The 18,247-nt window shown below is 32.5% G+C and overlaps 1 protein-coding gene across 4 annotated transcripts in view; it reads right to left on the bottom strand.

Moving 5' to 3' along the window:
* The window catches only part of LOC114332946 (microtubule-associated protein RP/EB family member 1), a 66,656-nt gene that overhangs the window by 41,369 nt on the left and 7,040 nt on the right, over positions 1 to 18,247 (bottom strand). For all 4 annotated transcript variants that reach the window (XM_028282752.2, XM_028282750.2, XM_028282751.2 and 1 more), the window contains one exon: positions 4,323 to 4,591. In XM_028282752.2, coding sequence (XP_028138553.1) covers positions 4,323 to 4,589 — 267 coding nt within the window. In that variant the 5' untranslated portion in view covers positions 4,590 to 4,591. The remainder of the gene's footprint in view (positions 1 to 4,322; positions 4,592 to 18,247) is intronic.

The following is an 18,247-nucleotide window of genomic DNA, read 5'->3' as shown; positions in this document are numbered from 1 at the left end:
TTTTTTCGTTTAAATTCAATGTTAAAGCTGCCACCCACCTGTCTCTTAGGAGTTTGAACATTGAATTTAAGCGAAAAGCAATGTTTATTTGTAAAACAAACATTTTTACCTGTTTTCTGACAGCAGTAAAATGTATTTTGAAATAAATTGCTTACATTCTCCTTTTTGTGTCAATTACAATAATCTTTTTTTTGGACACCCTATATAAATAATTATGTTAATGTTTATATTACTGAATATATACCGATTGAAAAATTTCTCATGGTTGGTCTGGGCCTTTAATGAGAGCGACAAAGAGACATGTATTTATTATACATTTAAAACGGGCTAGAAGATATACGCCGGCAAAGCGAGGTAGCGCTAACAACCCACTTCGTGTAGCAGGTAGGGCTTTCTCAGCACAGCGTTGCCAAAGTAGATTTAAAAAAGAAAATAACAAAGTACAGTAGAGCGTCGATTATCCGAACTAATTGGGGGACATGGGCGTTCGGAAAACCGATTTGTTCAGATAATCGAACTAAATTGAGATTGTCATACATATTTATCCACAAGTGAATGAAAACCATATTTATATAACTATATTTGTTTATACCTTGATAATGACAAATAGCAATTAAACAATAAAGTGCAGTCTTTGCAACAACATATTTTTGGATACAAAATTGAAGAAAATTGAAGATATTTTAAGAGTTAATTACTAATGCTTGCTCAGTACTCGAGTGCGGGGCGCAGGAGTCGGGAGTTCGGATAACCGGTCGTTCGGTTGATCGACGTTCGGATAATCGACGCTCTACTGTAGAAAAAATTATAATATTTAGCTTTTTGTTAACGAATATAATAAACAAATTATTTAAAAGAAAAAAACTCAAATAAAAAAATATTGTTTTCATCCATTTAAAAAAAATGTGAAAACGTTGAAATATAATTCAACCTTTTTCACCCACTTTTTTAAAATGGGTGAAAACACTATTTTTTTACCTAAGTTTTTTTCTTTTAATTTAAGTTTTTTTATTTGTTTATTATATTCGTTTTCAAAAAGTTAAATATTATGATTTTTTCTACTTTGTTATTTTCTTTTTTAAATATACTTTGGCAACGCTGTGTTGAGAAAGCCCTACCTACGACAAGAAATGGGTTTTTGGCGCTACCTCGCTTTGCCGACGTATATCTTCTAGCCCGTTTTAAATGTATAATAAATACTTGCCTCTTTGTCGCTCTCATTAAAGGCCCATACCAACCATGAGAAATTTCTCAATCGGTATAAATCATATAGCTCCATAGTGGAGCAAAGGGCTCATCAGTGTTTCAATAGCAAAATAGTAAAGCAAAATGTTTGATGATAGGGTTGCTAGCCTCACGCATCATTGCTTGAGTCCCATCCAATTTTATTGATTAATTTTCTCCACTCTCTTCTGTTCTTTGCAATATTTTTTGCTTCGTTCCATGTTAAATTATCTTGTCGAAGTTCTTTTTTCTATCGTTCTCTTCCATGTGGCTTGTGGTCTTCCTTGTTTTCTTTTACCTGGTAGACTGTAGTGTAAAGCTTGTCTCGCTATATTTGAGGTTTCCAGGGGTTTCCGTAACGTGTGACCTATCCACCTCCATTTCCGCTTTTTTATTGCAATTTCTATTTTTTCCTCGTTTGTTATTCACCACAGATCTTTTAATATTATTCGTAGACATCTGTTCACAAAAGATTGTATTTTTTGAAAAAGTTTTTTGTTATATTTCCATGTTTCAGCTCCATATACTGATTTCACATTTGTCTGGAAAAGGCGCAGTTTCGTTTTTGTACTAATACTTGTCGATGCCCATACCTTACGTAATGTGTTAAAGGCGTTTTGTACTAAGCCTATTCTCCTTGGTAAGTCTTTTTCATTGCCACCTGTTGCACTTACTAGACTACCCAGATAGCAGAACTTTTCTACTTCTTCTATTTGTTTGTCCTCCAAGTATATATAAACATCATTGGTGGATATTACTAAATAGAGAATTGAATACCCTTTCAATTGAGCTAGCACACAACTCCTATTCCCATTTAAAAAAATCATCGATCAACTTCAACAACTTTGTGGTTATACATTCTTTAAACACAATTCTCTTAGTAATATTTTTTGAAAACAGATGTCAAATCTTTTTAGGTAAAAATGGCTAACCCCTGTTTTTGAAAAAACCGTTTCAGAGCCAAATTAATTTCTCTCCTTTGTATAAGTTTAACATAAAAGGTATTTCAACTTCAAATCTTACTTCATTGTCATGTTTTACTGTTCTTTTATAATATTATTCATTTTCTTCTGCTGAAAGAGTATATCTTTGATCTACTTCTTCCAACTCACAATATTTTTTTTATTTTATGTATCTTAAGATATATGCTTGGTTACTATCCCTGACATTATCCAATCCAATTTAGTATTTTGGCTGAGCACACCATCTTTCATTTGAATTACCACATCAAGTAATATCAAACTACAGTGGAACCTCGACAACTCGGATTAATCGGGACCGCGGCCGATCCGGGTTATCGAAAATCCGGGCGAGCCGGAGAATATGGTAAAAATTAATAAAATACGGTATACTTACAAATAAACTCCGTTATAATTGAAATAACATCAAATATATATGCACAGTACACATCTAAATTACGTATAGTTGTATAGAGTATTGTTCATTTCTTCACTGGTAAACCACGTTCGCGTTCCGCACAGAACCACACATACAAAGCGTCGTCGAGTCTCATTTTTAGCTTTATTAGCTTTGCACCGGCACCGACTGTCCAAACTGTCTTTTGTTATCATTTTGAAACAAAATTCTTCGATTTTAGTTCTATTTTTCTTCCAATCCGATACTGTAGATATACCGACACCATTATGATGCTGCAATTGTTTTTAAAGATTCGCCTTTATCAATCCTACCTAATGCTTCTAGTTTCTTTTCCATTGTCACTACAACATTTTTACATTTTGTTGCCATTACGTAGAAACGTAGACAAAAAACACGCAATCACAAACTTATCTGAAGCACGATTACATAACCGAAGCGAACAATACGACTGTGTACTACACACAATTGGTCACAATCGTTTGTTATTTAAGAACCGACTAAGACCTTTGTTTAAAAAATAATTTTTTAAATATGTAGTCTTTTAGTATTTTTTAAACAATGCTAATACAGTTTGAAATAAATAGGTGTACAAAAAAGGAATAACAGGTGTCTGTTGTTTCCGATAATCGGCTCTGCCGCCGTGTGCCATGAGTCATTTTTACTACCGTTTAGTTCAAATTACACAAATACCCATTATCTCTCAAATATTATATTACATACATTTTTATTGTTGAAACGTTTGTCTGATAAAAATCGGTCCGGGTTAGCCGGACTTCCGGGTTATCGGGGTTCCACTGTACATTCTTTGGATCTTAATTCTTTGTTATTCTTTGTAGCACAAGTGCTTCAGTCTTGATTTCAAATTCATTTTTGAAATATGCTTGAAGTAACACTCCATTTTGATGTCCGTTGGTACTTATTACCAGTTTCAGATATCTAGGAGTGAGCAGCCTTTCTTTTTATTCCAAGACTTGTAGCGTAATGCTCTATAATGGATCATAACTGTGAAACACTCTCATCAACTGTGAGCTTCCTTTTGAATATTTTATTAATACTAACGCCATTGCAATAGTACTTCTTTATTCTCAAGGCTTGACACGCCTACAATATTCTCTCATCTCCTTGACAATCCCTTATAACTGTTGTCACCTCTGGTCCCACTAGAATTGGTTCAATTTTGTGGCTTTCTGTTTTCAGAATTTCTTTTTTTTAGTAAAAACTAAAATAGTTTTTACTCTCTCCTGAAAAGTTATCCAAAATCATATAGGACATTATGTAGGTACACAGCCGATATCACTTGTTTGTAACTTTATACAAAACAATTTTTATAATATTCGAGGTGGCTGGCGGCAACAAAGCATCATTTGTGATCCAGAGATAGTTCTTACAAATTTTGAATGGACTTTCCCTTTTGTTACTTAGCTTAATGACATTTTAATCCGGAGAATTGGGTTTTCAGCAAGAGATTAAATTAAAATATTAACTTTTACTAATGGCTAGCCTTTTAGGGTAGTTGTCCACTGAAAGATACCAACCTATATACAATAATTTGTATAGATGTTCAGTTGAATCATTGCGTATTTATTTAATTTAAAACTTGTATAAATTTACTGAATATACTTTACTGAACTTACTAGTTAGCTGGGACTGCATTCAGTGAATAGAGTATATACTGTATAATTAAATATTTGTTTAAAAATAGTAGATATATTTTAAATTACCTTATCTACTTGCATTTTCTTAAAACTAGCTTGAAGAATCTTGAAATTTTGTATGTACTCATGTTCCAAATTGGTTCTAAATTTAACTCTCTTTAATTGCACAGATCCAGGAAAAAGCATGTCCATAAACTGGCAATATGCGGCGCCTGTACATAATTCTTCAATTTTTGCAAAACTACTCTGCAAACATTCGTTCACCCATGCTAGCATATCATGACGTGATAGATTCTCAGATGTAACGTTCGTGGAATAAACATTTACCGCCATGTCTGAAACACAAATTCATATAAACAAAACAATAAAACTGGTCCCTCAAAATATAACAAAATTTCTTATAAAGGAATAATGCCCAGTGATTGACTGGGATTTGTCCTAAAATAAAGAAAAAGTGCTTGTGATACTCAAATACAGTAAAACCTCTTTTAACTGAAATGGCTAACAGTTTATAAAAAATTTCGTCAATAAAAAGTAAATGTTTCTCACAAAACAGAAACAATTCGATGGTAATTTGTCAACATTGCTTTTATACAACTAAAGAATGCAATTAATTATACAACATATTATTACGAAATCATCTCATAGTATTTTTAATACCAACTCTATTATTTTTAATACAACTAAACTAAAGAATGCAATTAAATATACAACAAATTACAAAATCATCTCAGTATTATTAATTAATACCAATTTAACCAAGAATACTATGTAATTGTATACAAGAAAAATGTTATTTTTAACCAAAATTCTTGTCCGAAACGCCCCCCCCCCCCCCATTATCTTGGTTAACGAAGGTTTTACTGTAGAAGCAATGATTAAAAGTAATATTGCTTTCTTGCCACTAATAAAGACATCATTGTTGCTTCCCTATTTAAAATAGGAATATTCGAGTATTCTAGATCCCCTCCCCTGTAAGTGTAGCAATACATTGGGAAACTTAAACCACATATTTTTTCGAATGAACTAAACACAGAGGCTCATCCACAGAGTAATCCAGATTTTACAAATTAAACATTAGGTAGTTTATATACACACACACACACACACACACACACACACACACACACACCCAAACTTATATGGAATCATCTGATATTTCTTACTATTTTGTGCGAATTTAAAAAAACAAACAAATGAAGTAACAATATTTATTTTAAAGCAATTTAATAACAAATACATAACAATTAAATAAAACAATAAAGTATTTAACAAACAAATTGAAAGTAGTTGTTTTAAAGTCAATAGCATACAAAATTTCAATGTAAAACGAATAGTGTTTAAATTGTATTTATTTTTTTTTGTATTTTGTGGTAGTCAGTGTTATCACTTCCAGTCCTTATGCAAGCTTCAGTTTACGTGGGCACGCTCCTAATCAAATTATCAACATTTTGTTGTGGTAGGTTGCTCCATCCTTTAAGAGCAGCTTGTACTAGCCGTGCAATGTTTTGTGGATTATCCCGGCGAGCTCTAATTTTTCTTTTAAGCATATCCCATAAATTTCCTATAGGATTAAGCTCGGGTGAGCAAGCAGGCCACTCCAAAGAAGGGATACCTTCTGCTTCAATGATATCTCTAGTCACTCTAAAGGCGGATATAAATATGCGCTCTGCTCGGTGTGCCAGCCGCTCGCGCGCAGCGTATTCGTCAGATTAGTACGTGTTTTCAAGCGACGCACAAACGGCACGCACACGGCGCACCACGATCTAAATTCTGTCGGTTTTTCAACAAACGCTTTGATGGTTCGCAATACGTATTTGGACGGGTTTGCGAGTGGTTTGTTGGTTTTGGCGTGCATGAGTTGAATATTTGTTAGTAATGGAATGGTCGGAAGGAAATATCTAACTTATTGATGTTTACCGTGGAAAATCATTATTGTGGGATCCTCAATAAAGAACCATTTAATTTAAAGAAACAACTTAAATCCGATCTGAACGGAAATAGAAGCTGAAATAAAAAAATGTACATGCGGACCTTTTTAAAAATTGTTAGTTCATTGTTGTACTAAAAATAACATGTATTAAAAATAAGATTTACTATTTTATTTGGGCACAAGCCACAATTCGAGTTTGAAATCAAGTTAACTTGACCTTTCGACTTTCACTTCGGAAATAGTTACCAATATCAAAAAAACATTCATAAGCAGATATATATTATGTGTCACCGGAGAGCGAAATAGGTAACGCACGACTTGGAGAACCTATAGTTTTCTAACTTCGTGTCTGGTGAAGCAACGCAGTTGAAACAAGCGGATATATTATAATTGTGTCACCGGAAAGCGAAAAAGGTAAGGCACAACTTGGAAGAGCCTATAGTTTCCTAACTTCGCTTCTGGTGAAGCAACAGAGTTGGAACAAGCAGATACAGTATGTAAATCATTCAGCTGGATATAGGGAACATACATTGTATATATTTAGGTACATAAATACATACATTGTACTATATTGAGATAATTGTAGCAACTGAACTCTCTCGATGACAATATGGTTGTTAGCATTAAGGGGCATTAACCTCAAAATTGATAACTCATTTCGACTGACACAGTCATATGATAAACGTCAAAATATGACAATGTAGAAGCTAAATATTTTTACCCTAAGGGAATGGGAAAACTGTTTAGTTTTGAAATTATGTTGTTTTTAAATAAAAAATATTTTAAAAATTAAAAAAATATAATAATAATAATAATAATATCGTCTTTATTATTTCTTCAATATAGAAATGTACATTTTTATATAAAACATAATATATTATTTTCAGAAATAAAGGGCGAAGTTCATTTTCTGAAATGTCGCCATTTACAGAAAATGTTCTTCCACTTAACCCGAAAAAGAAAAAAAAAACTTATCTATATATATAGTGCCATTATAAAAACAACAATAATTTCGTTTCATTTACCAATTTATTCGAGCTCGAGCATTATGTTCGTCCAGAACCAAAATTATGATTGAGAAATAAACAAATAGTCTCTAGATTTGGATTTAAACTGCCCAATGTTTAATACTTTTATTGTTGATGGTAATGAATTATACAAATGACATACCTGATACCTAAAAGACCTTCTAAATATCTCTGTTTTAAATTTCGGTATTGCCAGCAAACCTTTATATCTAATATTTAAGTTGTGTATGTCCGTTCGATACGTGATTTTACGATGAAGATAAGACGGTTTTTTTGTTAGAATTATTTTATGATAAAGACAGACTGTATGATGTACCCTTCTATTTTCCATATTCAGCCACTCAATTTCCTTAATTTTATGTGAAACCCTTTGTCTTCTGCGAATGCCAAATATGAGTCTTACACAGGAATTTTGAACTTTTTGAATTTTATTCTTGTAGTGAGTGGCTAAATTAGGACCGTAGAGAGCGTCAGCATAATTAAAATTTGAAAGTACAAGAGATTCACACAAAACTTTCTTAACATTAAATGGTAGAAAATGTCGATTACCGTATATAATCTTAATTGAAGCGTAGGCACGCTGTATCAATTTATTTATATGTTTTTCGAATCTTAACTCTGAATCCATTAATACACCCAAATTCTTTGCCACATCAACAACATCAAGAATTGAATCCTGAATTTGGATTTGGATTGATGGTAAAACTAATTCCCTTTGATTTTTTGGACCAAATATTAATATGTTTGATTTACTGGAATTAATGCATAGGCAATGGTTTAAAGCAGCTTCTACAAATCTTTTTAAATCGGCATTAATCAGATCATTAGCGTTTTTTAAATTTTCGATTGGGAAACTGTAGTAGAGCTGAGTGTCATCAGCATATAAATGAGCTTGGCATGACTGAAGCTTAGAGAGAAGATTAGAAGTATATAGAGAAAATAATAAAGGACCCAATATTGAGCCTTGTGGAACTCCTGAATTAATATTCAAAGAGTTTGAATTTTGACCTTCTATATTAACATGCTGTTGTCGCCCTTCCAAATAGCTTATTATAAGTAACAACGCATCATAGGAAAATCCTAAATACTTTAAAATGCTTATCATTAATTCATGGTTAATAGTGTCAAAAGCTCTGCTAAAATCTAATAAAATCAATATAGTACATTTTCTGTCATCTATAGCCGTAAGTATGTCATCGACAATATGCAAAAGAGCAGTTGTGCAACTAAAGCCTTTGCGAAATCCAGATTGAACGTCAGGTAAAAGAGAAAATTTTTGTATATATTCCTTTATTTGAATTTCCATAGCTCTTTCCAATACTTTGGATAAAGTAGGTAAAATACTGATACCTCGCAAGTCTTTCATTTCTTTTGGATTTTGTTTCTTCGGCAATACCCTCACAACTGCCCTCTTCCACATCGCCGGACAGACATTCTCTGTTAAACAATAATTTATAATATGTGTAATGTAAGGTACGATATGAGGACAACAAAGTTTAATTAATTTAATATTTATACCATCACACCCTCTCGCATTCGTTTTTATATCTGATATGGTCTTAAAAACAAACAAGTCATTAATTTCCTTAAATTTAAAGTTTTCATTGAGTAATCTATTATTATTATAAAAATTTAAAAGATGTTGGGGTGGTTTTTTATTAGGAACAGATTTTAAAAAAAAATTATTTAGATCGTTAGGCTTTTTTAAATCCTCTGGAATATTTTTATTTTTATCGGGAAGAAATTTATTCAACTTTAGTGTCTTCCACATTTCTTTTGATGAATTATTATTGAATTGATGTATAAAGTATGCCTTTTTTTCTCTCTCAATAGCCTGATTAGTAAAGTTACGCATTTGTCTATAAAAATCTAAATGTCTCTGTAATCTAGTCCTTTTAAATTTGCTTAAAGCTTTGTCCCTCTCGTTCATCATAATTTTGATGACATATGTCATCCATGGTGCTCTGGCTTTAGTGACTCTAGAGGTAACTATGGGAATATGTCTATCAAATAAATTATTTAAGCAATAACTAAGTACGATATTTTTGCATCAATATTTTCCTGGTCATATATTCTGAAAAATGAAGTATTAAACAAATCAGCCTGAAAGGATTCTTGATTAAAATTTTTAAAGCTTCTATATGTACACATTTTAGATTGTTGCGATGTACCACCTACATTTACCTTACAATAAACAATAGAGTGATCTGAGATGTTATGATGTATGACACCCCCCTCCACTGCAGCTCCTTTTTGTACTATTACATAATCTAGAAGTGTTGCAGATGTAGCAGTGACTCTAGTAGGAAAGTCTATCAATTGACAATAATTCAGTGATTCTAAAATTGAATAAAAATTCTTAACACTACTATTGTCATAGTCAAACAAGTCTAAATTAAAATCACCCATACAAATTATTTCATCTACAGTTGGTCCAATATCAATTAGACTATTTTCAAACTCATCCAGAAAAGAATTTAAATTTTTTTCATGAGGTCTATATATTACACCTATTCCAAATGTTTTTTTATGAACCGTAATTTTAATCCATAACTGTTCCCAGATATAATCCTGCCTACTTATAAGTGGTTCACAACGCAATCCATCTCCAACATATATACATATTCCTTTACCTCTGCAATTTCTATCCGCCCGGTATAATTTATAATTATTAAAATTTAATTGGTCATCAACAATACTATATTTCAACCATGTTTCACATATTAAAAGAATATCTAAAGAATTATCCGAAACTATTTGTTTAATATTTTGCAATGAAGGTACTAAAGATCTTGCATTACAGCAACCTACTTTAAACATTTTGTTTTATTTTAAACAATTTAAATGCTCGAGTTCGAAATTAAAACAATACCAAAACAAACGATATCTAACTTAAACAAAAAATTGTAGTTCTTGTAGTTTTTGTTCCACCTAGATAAAAATCTAGTAACGGGAACAACTCAATTGGTCAAATGCTGCAAATATAATCCTTAACATTGTTATGCTCGTAAAAGATAAAAATAACAAACATCATGATTCTATCTGTTAATTTCAAAAGCCATTAAATAGAGAATAATAATAATACATTATATACTAAGTAAGTAGTTTAGCGACATCCTCCAGTGAGCTGATTCTTCTACCATTTTGTTGACCATTCAGTTTGACGTAAACTTGACCATAATTTGTCCAAACCAAACCTGAACCATTAATTTTTTTCACTGCCTCCGTTACAATATTTAGCTGCTCTCTCGTTAAATCCTCTCGAATTATTATATTTGTAGACTTCAGTGACCTTTTATTTTTGTAAACAACATTTTTATAATAATTTGAGGAAAATTTCACCAAAACTGGTCTACTTTTGTGGGTTTCTTTCTTGTTCAGTCGATAGCAGAACTCTATACTTCTTTCATCTAATTCCAGATGCATTGTAGTTGTAAATATAGCAAGCATAGTTTTAGACAAATTTTCAGGACCCGATGGTTCAGGAACTCCATAAATTCTAAGGTTGGTGCTTCTCCCCATTTTTTCCTGTTTCTTTTGGTGATTAACAAGAGATTTGATTGTCTCTTCCTGCTGCTGAAGTTTTCTAACAATACTTTGATTTTCTTCTTCAAGTTTGGCAATTTTTTCGTTATATTTCTCTTCGATAATCCCAGTTATAGTTTCGGTAAGCTTGAGGATAAACTCATCTGCTGTGCACAATTTAACAACAAGGTCTTTAACTACTGAGTGCAATTCATCCTCTCCCTTACCACTTTGACTTCTATTACCATCTCTACCCATTTTAACAAAACAAACTTTATAAAAACTTACTGCAAATCAGCTAAAAATCAGCTAAAAATATTTCTATGTATCTATGTATTTACGTCCGTGGTCATAACTTCCACTTACAGACAAGTTTTCAAAATTATACACGCACGTTTACCACATATTCCAATACTTAATCGCAGCACCGCAAAACAACGTCTACTCTGTAAGGCACATTCTTGGCTTTTCAGGCATTAATCATAAATTACTCATTAATCATAAATAGTTTCTAAAAAAACTCATTAATCATAAATTTTTGGGGATTTTTGAAAAATATTGAACACGTAGTTTTTAGTTTTTCAATCTGACGTCCATTTCGCGAAATATTCGCTTTTTTTTGTGAAACTTTTTGACTCACCCATTTCCGTACGCCCCGCTCAAATCGTCATATTTTTGAAATATAGACTCTTTTGCATGTACTTAACTTACCTTATCTTAATCTGACAATTTCGAGTATTTTTAAGGATAGATTTTTTTTTCGGGCCCCCCTGAACGAACTCCTCTGTGTTAAGATCCAATATATGGTGGAGGTACATCTGCAGGGTACCACGTTTCTCCCCATATGATAATCTGACGCGCTCGAGTAACTGCAAAAATCCCCGCTTGGGCTCCCCTACCATTATATTTGTGTTGCCGGGAAGCGAAAAAGGTAGTTCCCGAAATGTTCCCAAACTGTGGCTTATTCCACATAAAATAGTAAATTGCACAAGATGACACAAGAAAATAGTTTCAGAACAATACCAAAATAAGATGTAGTAGAAGTACAGGACAGAGACATGATTATCTACAATTACTAAACGTTCGTAAGTTTCCTCTGGATCGCGGAAGGTTCGTCAAAATGAAAAATTTTAACGAACAATAACCGCGCCACGAACGCGCGGCGCTCACACTGCGCGGAGTTCGCGGCGCGGATATGTCTCCGCTTTAATGGTATGTAGCATGATACTATAAATAAAGAGATAGTACTTTCCCGTAGCGCAAATACGTCCGAGTTCGCGCATTGATGACGGAACTGGAGACCGGAAGTTGAATTTGAATTCTTGTTAATGTTAAATGGGATTTGTATGCAATATGTGATGAAATTATTCAATTAGAATAATAACATTAAACTTCAATGTATTCGAAAAACATTTAATATCGAGATTCCAGTCAAAATAACTGTCAAAAATAAAATATAAAATACAACCGCGAACAATTCAAAGCATGATTCAAAGTAATCAGACATTACGAATGATTACGAACCATTACGAACTTTCGGTCTCCAGTTACGTCACGACTTCCGGATGTGCAATATATTATCTTGTTATTATAGTATCATGGTATGTAGAGGTCCATTATCAAGCAATACAATTAAAATTTTCTCCTGTTGCACCTCTCCAGAGCCTGACTACAGATTATCAACATACCTGTGAGCAGTTAAAGTTGATTGAATGAAAATTAAAGGAGTTTTTTTACGGATCACAATTCCTCTCCAGAACATAACACTTCCCCTTGTATATTTGTGGACAGATCTGACAGTTGTCGTTCTTGCTTGTCTTCCTCAACCTATAAGTACACGATTTCATGGGTCATTTGATTTTACACAAATCCTGACTTTTTGAAAATAGCACATTTTGTCAATTTCCAATGTTCCAGTTTTGGTGGTGAAGACACCAATTTAGGCGATCAATATTGTGCTGCCTGGATAACTTGGGAACCCATAACTGTCTCCTGCTGTATAATTCTTGGTATGAACTCTTCTTCTTATCGTTTCAACTGAAATAGTTACACCTGTAGCTTCCAAAAGCTGCAGGTGAGAAATGGTTGGGTGTCTTCCAGCTGATTGGACAATTAAACGATCTTGGAGAGCCGTTACCACATTACACAGACATTAAACGATCTTGGAGAGCCATTACTTTCTCCACAAGAATAATAATCTTTCCTCGTTGCTAGTTCTATAACCCCACATCAGGCACAGTTTCGTTTTTGGACGCAAAAGTTAGTTTATTTATTTTCGTTCAATTTGCAACTCAAGCAAATAGGTAACCTATACCGTACTGAGCTTTACTATCCGATTGTCTTATATATTTGTTTATTTTCAATAAAAACCTTTATTCTTCGCAACAATAACAAGTTTTTTCAAAAGAAATAAATATTACTTTGAAATACATGGTGATTCCATATAAGTTTGGGTGTGTGTATATTTAATCAACTCATTCAACTAATCAATGTATGGTCTATTGATTGAATTTATCAGGAAAACAAAAAATAAATATTTAACATAAATAGCTTGAAAAGTTTTGAGTTAGTTGTGGGTACTTTTTAAAAGTAGTAGGTATGTATATAATTTTAAGTCAGTAATATGTGATTGATATGATCAGTGGCTAATGTATGTACATAGTTTGAAGCCAAACCTCTCCACACATTCACACTATAGGACTTTTTAACGATTCTCATTTGTTTCAAGCTTCTGTCATATGTTGTATAATCCGTGTATAATATTAATATACAACATATGACTGGAGCTCGAAACAAATGAGAATTTTTCAGCCCTATGAAAGTAACAAAATTGTTACACAATCTGTTTGAGAGGCAGTGGTCATAATGTAGCTAATAGTCCAGGAACCGAAGCATTTCACCTCGCAATTTTTACAGAATGGATCGATTTGCTTGAAAATTTGAGAATAAGTAGTGGATAGTTCAAGGATCAAAATCTATATGATGCCGAAAGGCGCTTTTACCATGGGGTCGGTTGCCACCCCATTTTAAAGGTGGAAATTTTTTATTATATTTTGACAGCAAAAGTTGAGCTAAAAAATTCTAAGCAAAAAATGTTCTATACATTTTTTTGATAAAATTAATACTTTTCGATTTAATCGCTATCGAAAGTGTTAGTTTTATATAGGGTGTCCCAAAAGTAGTGGAACGGTCGAATATTTTGCGAACTAAACATAGGATCAAAAAACTGAAAAATATGTGTTCAATCATTTTCAAAAATCTATCCAATGACACCAAACACCAATCCCCACTACACCCCCTGGAGGTGGGGTGGGGGTAACTTTAAAATCTCAAATGGAAACCCCCAGTTTTTCTTGCAAATTTGGATTCGTTATGTAAAAGTAGGCAACTTTTATTTAAGACATTTTTTCGAACTGTGGGTAGATGGCGCTATAATTGGGAAAAATGATCTATCCTGATACCATAGGTAAATTATAGAAACGGTCTAATTTCTCATGAAATACACGTACAAATGAGAAACCAAAAAACAGATTTTTAATTTTTTTCGAAAACCTATCGAATAACACCAAACATGACCCTCCAACCCACCCCCTGGAGGTGGGGTGGGGGGTAACTTTAAAATCTTAAATAGACCCCCACTTTTTATTGCAGATTCGGATTCGCCATAAAAAATTAAGCAACATTTATTCGAAACGTTTTTTAAAATTTCTGATAGATGGCGCTAATAAATCGTATTTTTCCAATTAAAGCGCCATGTATTATCCGAATCTGTAATTTATTTAAATTAAATCCGAATGACGGATCCGAATCTATTTAAGATTTTAAAGTTACCCCCCACCCCACCCCCAGGGGGTGGGTTGGAGGGCCACGTTTGGTGTTATTTGAAAGGTTTTCGAAAAAGATTAAAAATCTGTTTTTTAGTTTCTCATTTGGAAGTGTATTTCGTGAGATATTAGACCGTTTCTATAATTTACCTATGGTATCAGGATAAATCGTTTTTCCCAATTATAGCGCCATCTATCCACAGTTCGAAAAAATGTCTTGAATAAAAGTTGTTTACTTTTACGTAACGAATTAAAATCTGCAAGAAAAACTGGGGGTTTCCATTTAAGATTTTAAAGTTACCCCCAACCCCACCTCCAGGGGGTGTAGTGGGGGTTGGTGTTTGGTGTCATTGGATAGATTTTTGAAAATGATTGAACACGTATTTTTCAGTTTTTCGATCCGATGTTTAGTTCGCGAAATATTCGAGCGTTCCACTACTTTTGGAACACCTTGTATATAAAAAATCAATGTTTTTCGATATATACTCATTTACCAATCACTCAATTTTTGCCGTAGAAAAAATTTTTTCAAACCAAGTTCTTGGGAATTAAATAACCTACAATTTCATATTAAAACATTTTTTCGTATATCTGATGCTAATCTTTCTATTTTGAAGAAAATGGCATTTTTTTACCAAACTACAAAAAGTCGTTATTCGCTTTTAACTCTAGTTTTTTAAAAACTAATCATTCTAAGCCAGTCAAACTTTTAAAATCTATTAATAATACATAAATAAAGAAGAATTAATAAGGCCAATGACTAAAAGCAAAGCTAACTTATATTATTATGCTTCCAATTAGATTTTTTTTTAAATATATTGATTTTTTAACCGTAACCTTTTTAATTTTTATCTTAGAAAGTTTGCTAAAAAATAATTTGGTAGGTTTTTACAAGATCTATAAGACTGTTAATACCAAATCCTTTTAGAATCCTCAGTCGCAAAAAGTGGTGACTTTGAAAGGGTTGGTAAAGGTGATTTTTGCATGTAATTACAAGTTTTAATTGTCAATAGCTCACTCAATTTTTACCGTAGAGAAAATTTTTACAAACCAAATTCTTAGGAATTAAATAAGCTACAATTTTTGTATTAAATATTTTTTTGTATCTCTGATGATAATCTTTCTATTCTGAAGAAAAGGGAATTTTTTACCAAACTTCAAAAATTCGGTATTTGCTTTTGACTCCATTTTTTTTAAAACTAATCATTCTAAACCAGTTAAACTTCTAGAACCTATTAATAATACATAAGTAAAGAAGACGAAATAAGGTCAATGACTAATTTTAATCAGGGTGGTGATTATGGGTTTGCTTTCGATCACTTTTTCGCTGAAAAATATAGGGTCTGACATTCTTTTCATTATAAGCCACCTAATTTTTGAGCTAAAGACTTTTATTTATTTTTGAAGATAGATATTTTTAAATACTTCAAATTAGTTTAAACAAGTGATCCTCGAAAAATGCATAGTTTTCCCGTCTTTTGACTTTGAAACTACAGTATTTAGCATTTGCCCAAGAAGACATAACATATAATAAAGTATAGCTCGATTACTATTGGTCTTAAAGAAAATTTAAAAACACGGTTTTGTTGATTTTTTCAAAAGGTACATTTTTTTTGGCAAAGTGGTTTTGATAAAACAGAATCTTTTTGAGTTATTTGCAGAAAACTGATTAAAAACATTAATTTTTTTAATATAAAACTAACACTTTCGATAGCGAATAAATAGAAAACTATTAATTTTATCAAAAAAATGTATAGAACATTTTTTGCTTAGAATGAATGTTTTTACCAACTTTTGCGGTCAAAATATAATAAAAAATTTTCACCCCTGACATGGGGTGGCAACCACCCCCATGGTAAAAGCGCCTTTTGGCATCATATAGATTTTGATCCTTGGACTATCCACTACTTATTCTCAAATTTTCAAGCAAATCGATCCATTCTGTAAAAATTGCGAGGTTTTGTCCTATTTTAAGCTTCATTACTTGGACTATAAGAGTAATTAAATTCAGTTCCATGTAATTATGTAGTTTAAGGCTTTGGCCACACGGGCGATTTTTTACGGCGCCGTAAAAATAAGCGCGAAAATGGGTCCCACGGTGAGAATAGTAGATGGCCAGACTGAGCTGTAAAATATCGCACAGCAACATCGAACCGGCTCATCTTTGGCGCCGTAAGAGTCGTAAAAATAAGCGCGAAAATGGGTCCCACGCTGAGAATAGTAGATGGCCAGACTGAGCTGTAAAATATCGCGCAGCAACATCGAACCGGCCCATCTTTGGCGTCGTGTCACAAACGAAGGGACGAATTTATTTTATTGGCCGTCGCGTAGTGCGTGCGCTTGTCTGCGTGTATGACTGCGAGCTACATTTTCGTTAAAAAATTAACTAAACCCATTTCGCCGGAATTATTTTGTTTTCAAATTTTCAAATTTTACTTAATACATAATTATCAATAATCCTGTTCTTAATAAAGAAATATTCATGAAATTATTTTACTTTTTGAATTATAACCACTCCTATAAACAGGACTCTGGGCGTTATAGTTATCATAATATTGAAAGTATGTATGAATGAGTTTAAAACAATTACGAGAATTAAAATTTTTATTTACATCTATTCCTGTTTTCATTTTCCACAGTATGTTAGTGCCGCAACAAGTATCTCGCCACAACAACTACCAAAAATCTGTATTTTTATCTCGCGACACGCCGTAATTTACATCCCCGTGTGGCCATGCTGTTTACAGCTCTTACTGCCGCGTAATTTTACGGCGCTTACTGCTCTTACGGCGCCGTAAAAAAACGCCCGTGTGGCCAAAGCCTAAGGAATATTCTTCCTTTAGTGAGGAATATTCCTCACTTGAGTTAACTCGGTTCTAAACTACGTTTCTATTTTCGCATAACCGAGTTAACTCAGATGAGCGCATGAGGGTATTTGTTATTTTATATTTTTCCATTGTTTAAGAAAGGATTTGTTATACAATGTCTAGTTATACAATGATTTTTCCAATAAGATATGCATTTTTTACTTTAGATTATCTAGTGACAATAGCCTTGTTCACAGGTTATTTTACTGTAATAAAATAAATATAAATAATTTTGTGACATATTTTTGTAAATAAATCAGTGCGTTAAGCGGTTAAGGAACAGTTCATGAAATTGTTTTGCAAGTAAGATTAGATTTTTAACATTTAACATATTTCTAAATTATATATACTGTTTTAATTTTTTCTAGCCTTGAAAAAGATACATTATTAAAATTTTAGTTGTAATAGAAAATTAGGATTGTTTTTTTAACCAGACACTCCTAATGCTAAAGTATTTAGGAGTGATACAGGAGGTTTGGGTTCAAATCTGGCGCTGGCAAAAACATCAGTATACTTTTTACTTTAATAGTGTCTTGATTTTTCTGTATTTTCTTCAAGGAAAATGATTTCTTTGATTAATGATACTCAGTACCAACATACTACTGGTAAAACATTTTTTAAAATTGTCTATGTCTTGAAGCTATTTTCTTGTGGCATTTTAATCCAATTTACTATTTTTGTTGGAAATAAGCCAACATTTTACTTAAAAATTAAGTTTATTTGATGTTTTGGAAATGCACTTCACAAATTGACAGAATACAAAATCGTTAAAATACAAAATAGGTATTAATAAATTTTGATTTAACACATTAAC

The sequence above is a fragment of the Diabrotica virgifera genome, chromosome 4 (assembly GCF_917563875.1).
Source record: "Diabrotica virgifera virgifera chromosome 4, PGI_DIABVI_V3a".
NCBI lineage: Eukaryota > Metazoa > Arthropoda > Insecta > Coleoptera > Chrysomelidae > Diabrotica > Diabrotica virgifera.
The sequence above is the reverse complement of the archived record's forward strand: the minus strand, read 5'-3'. Positions and strand labels throughout refer to the sequence as shown.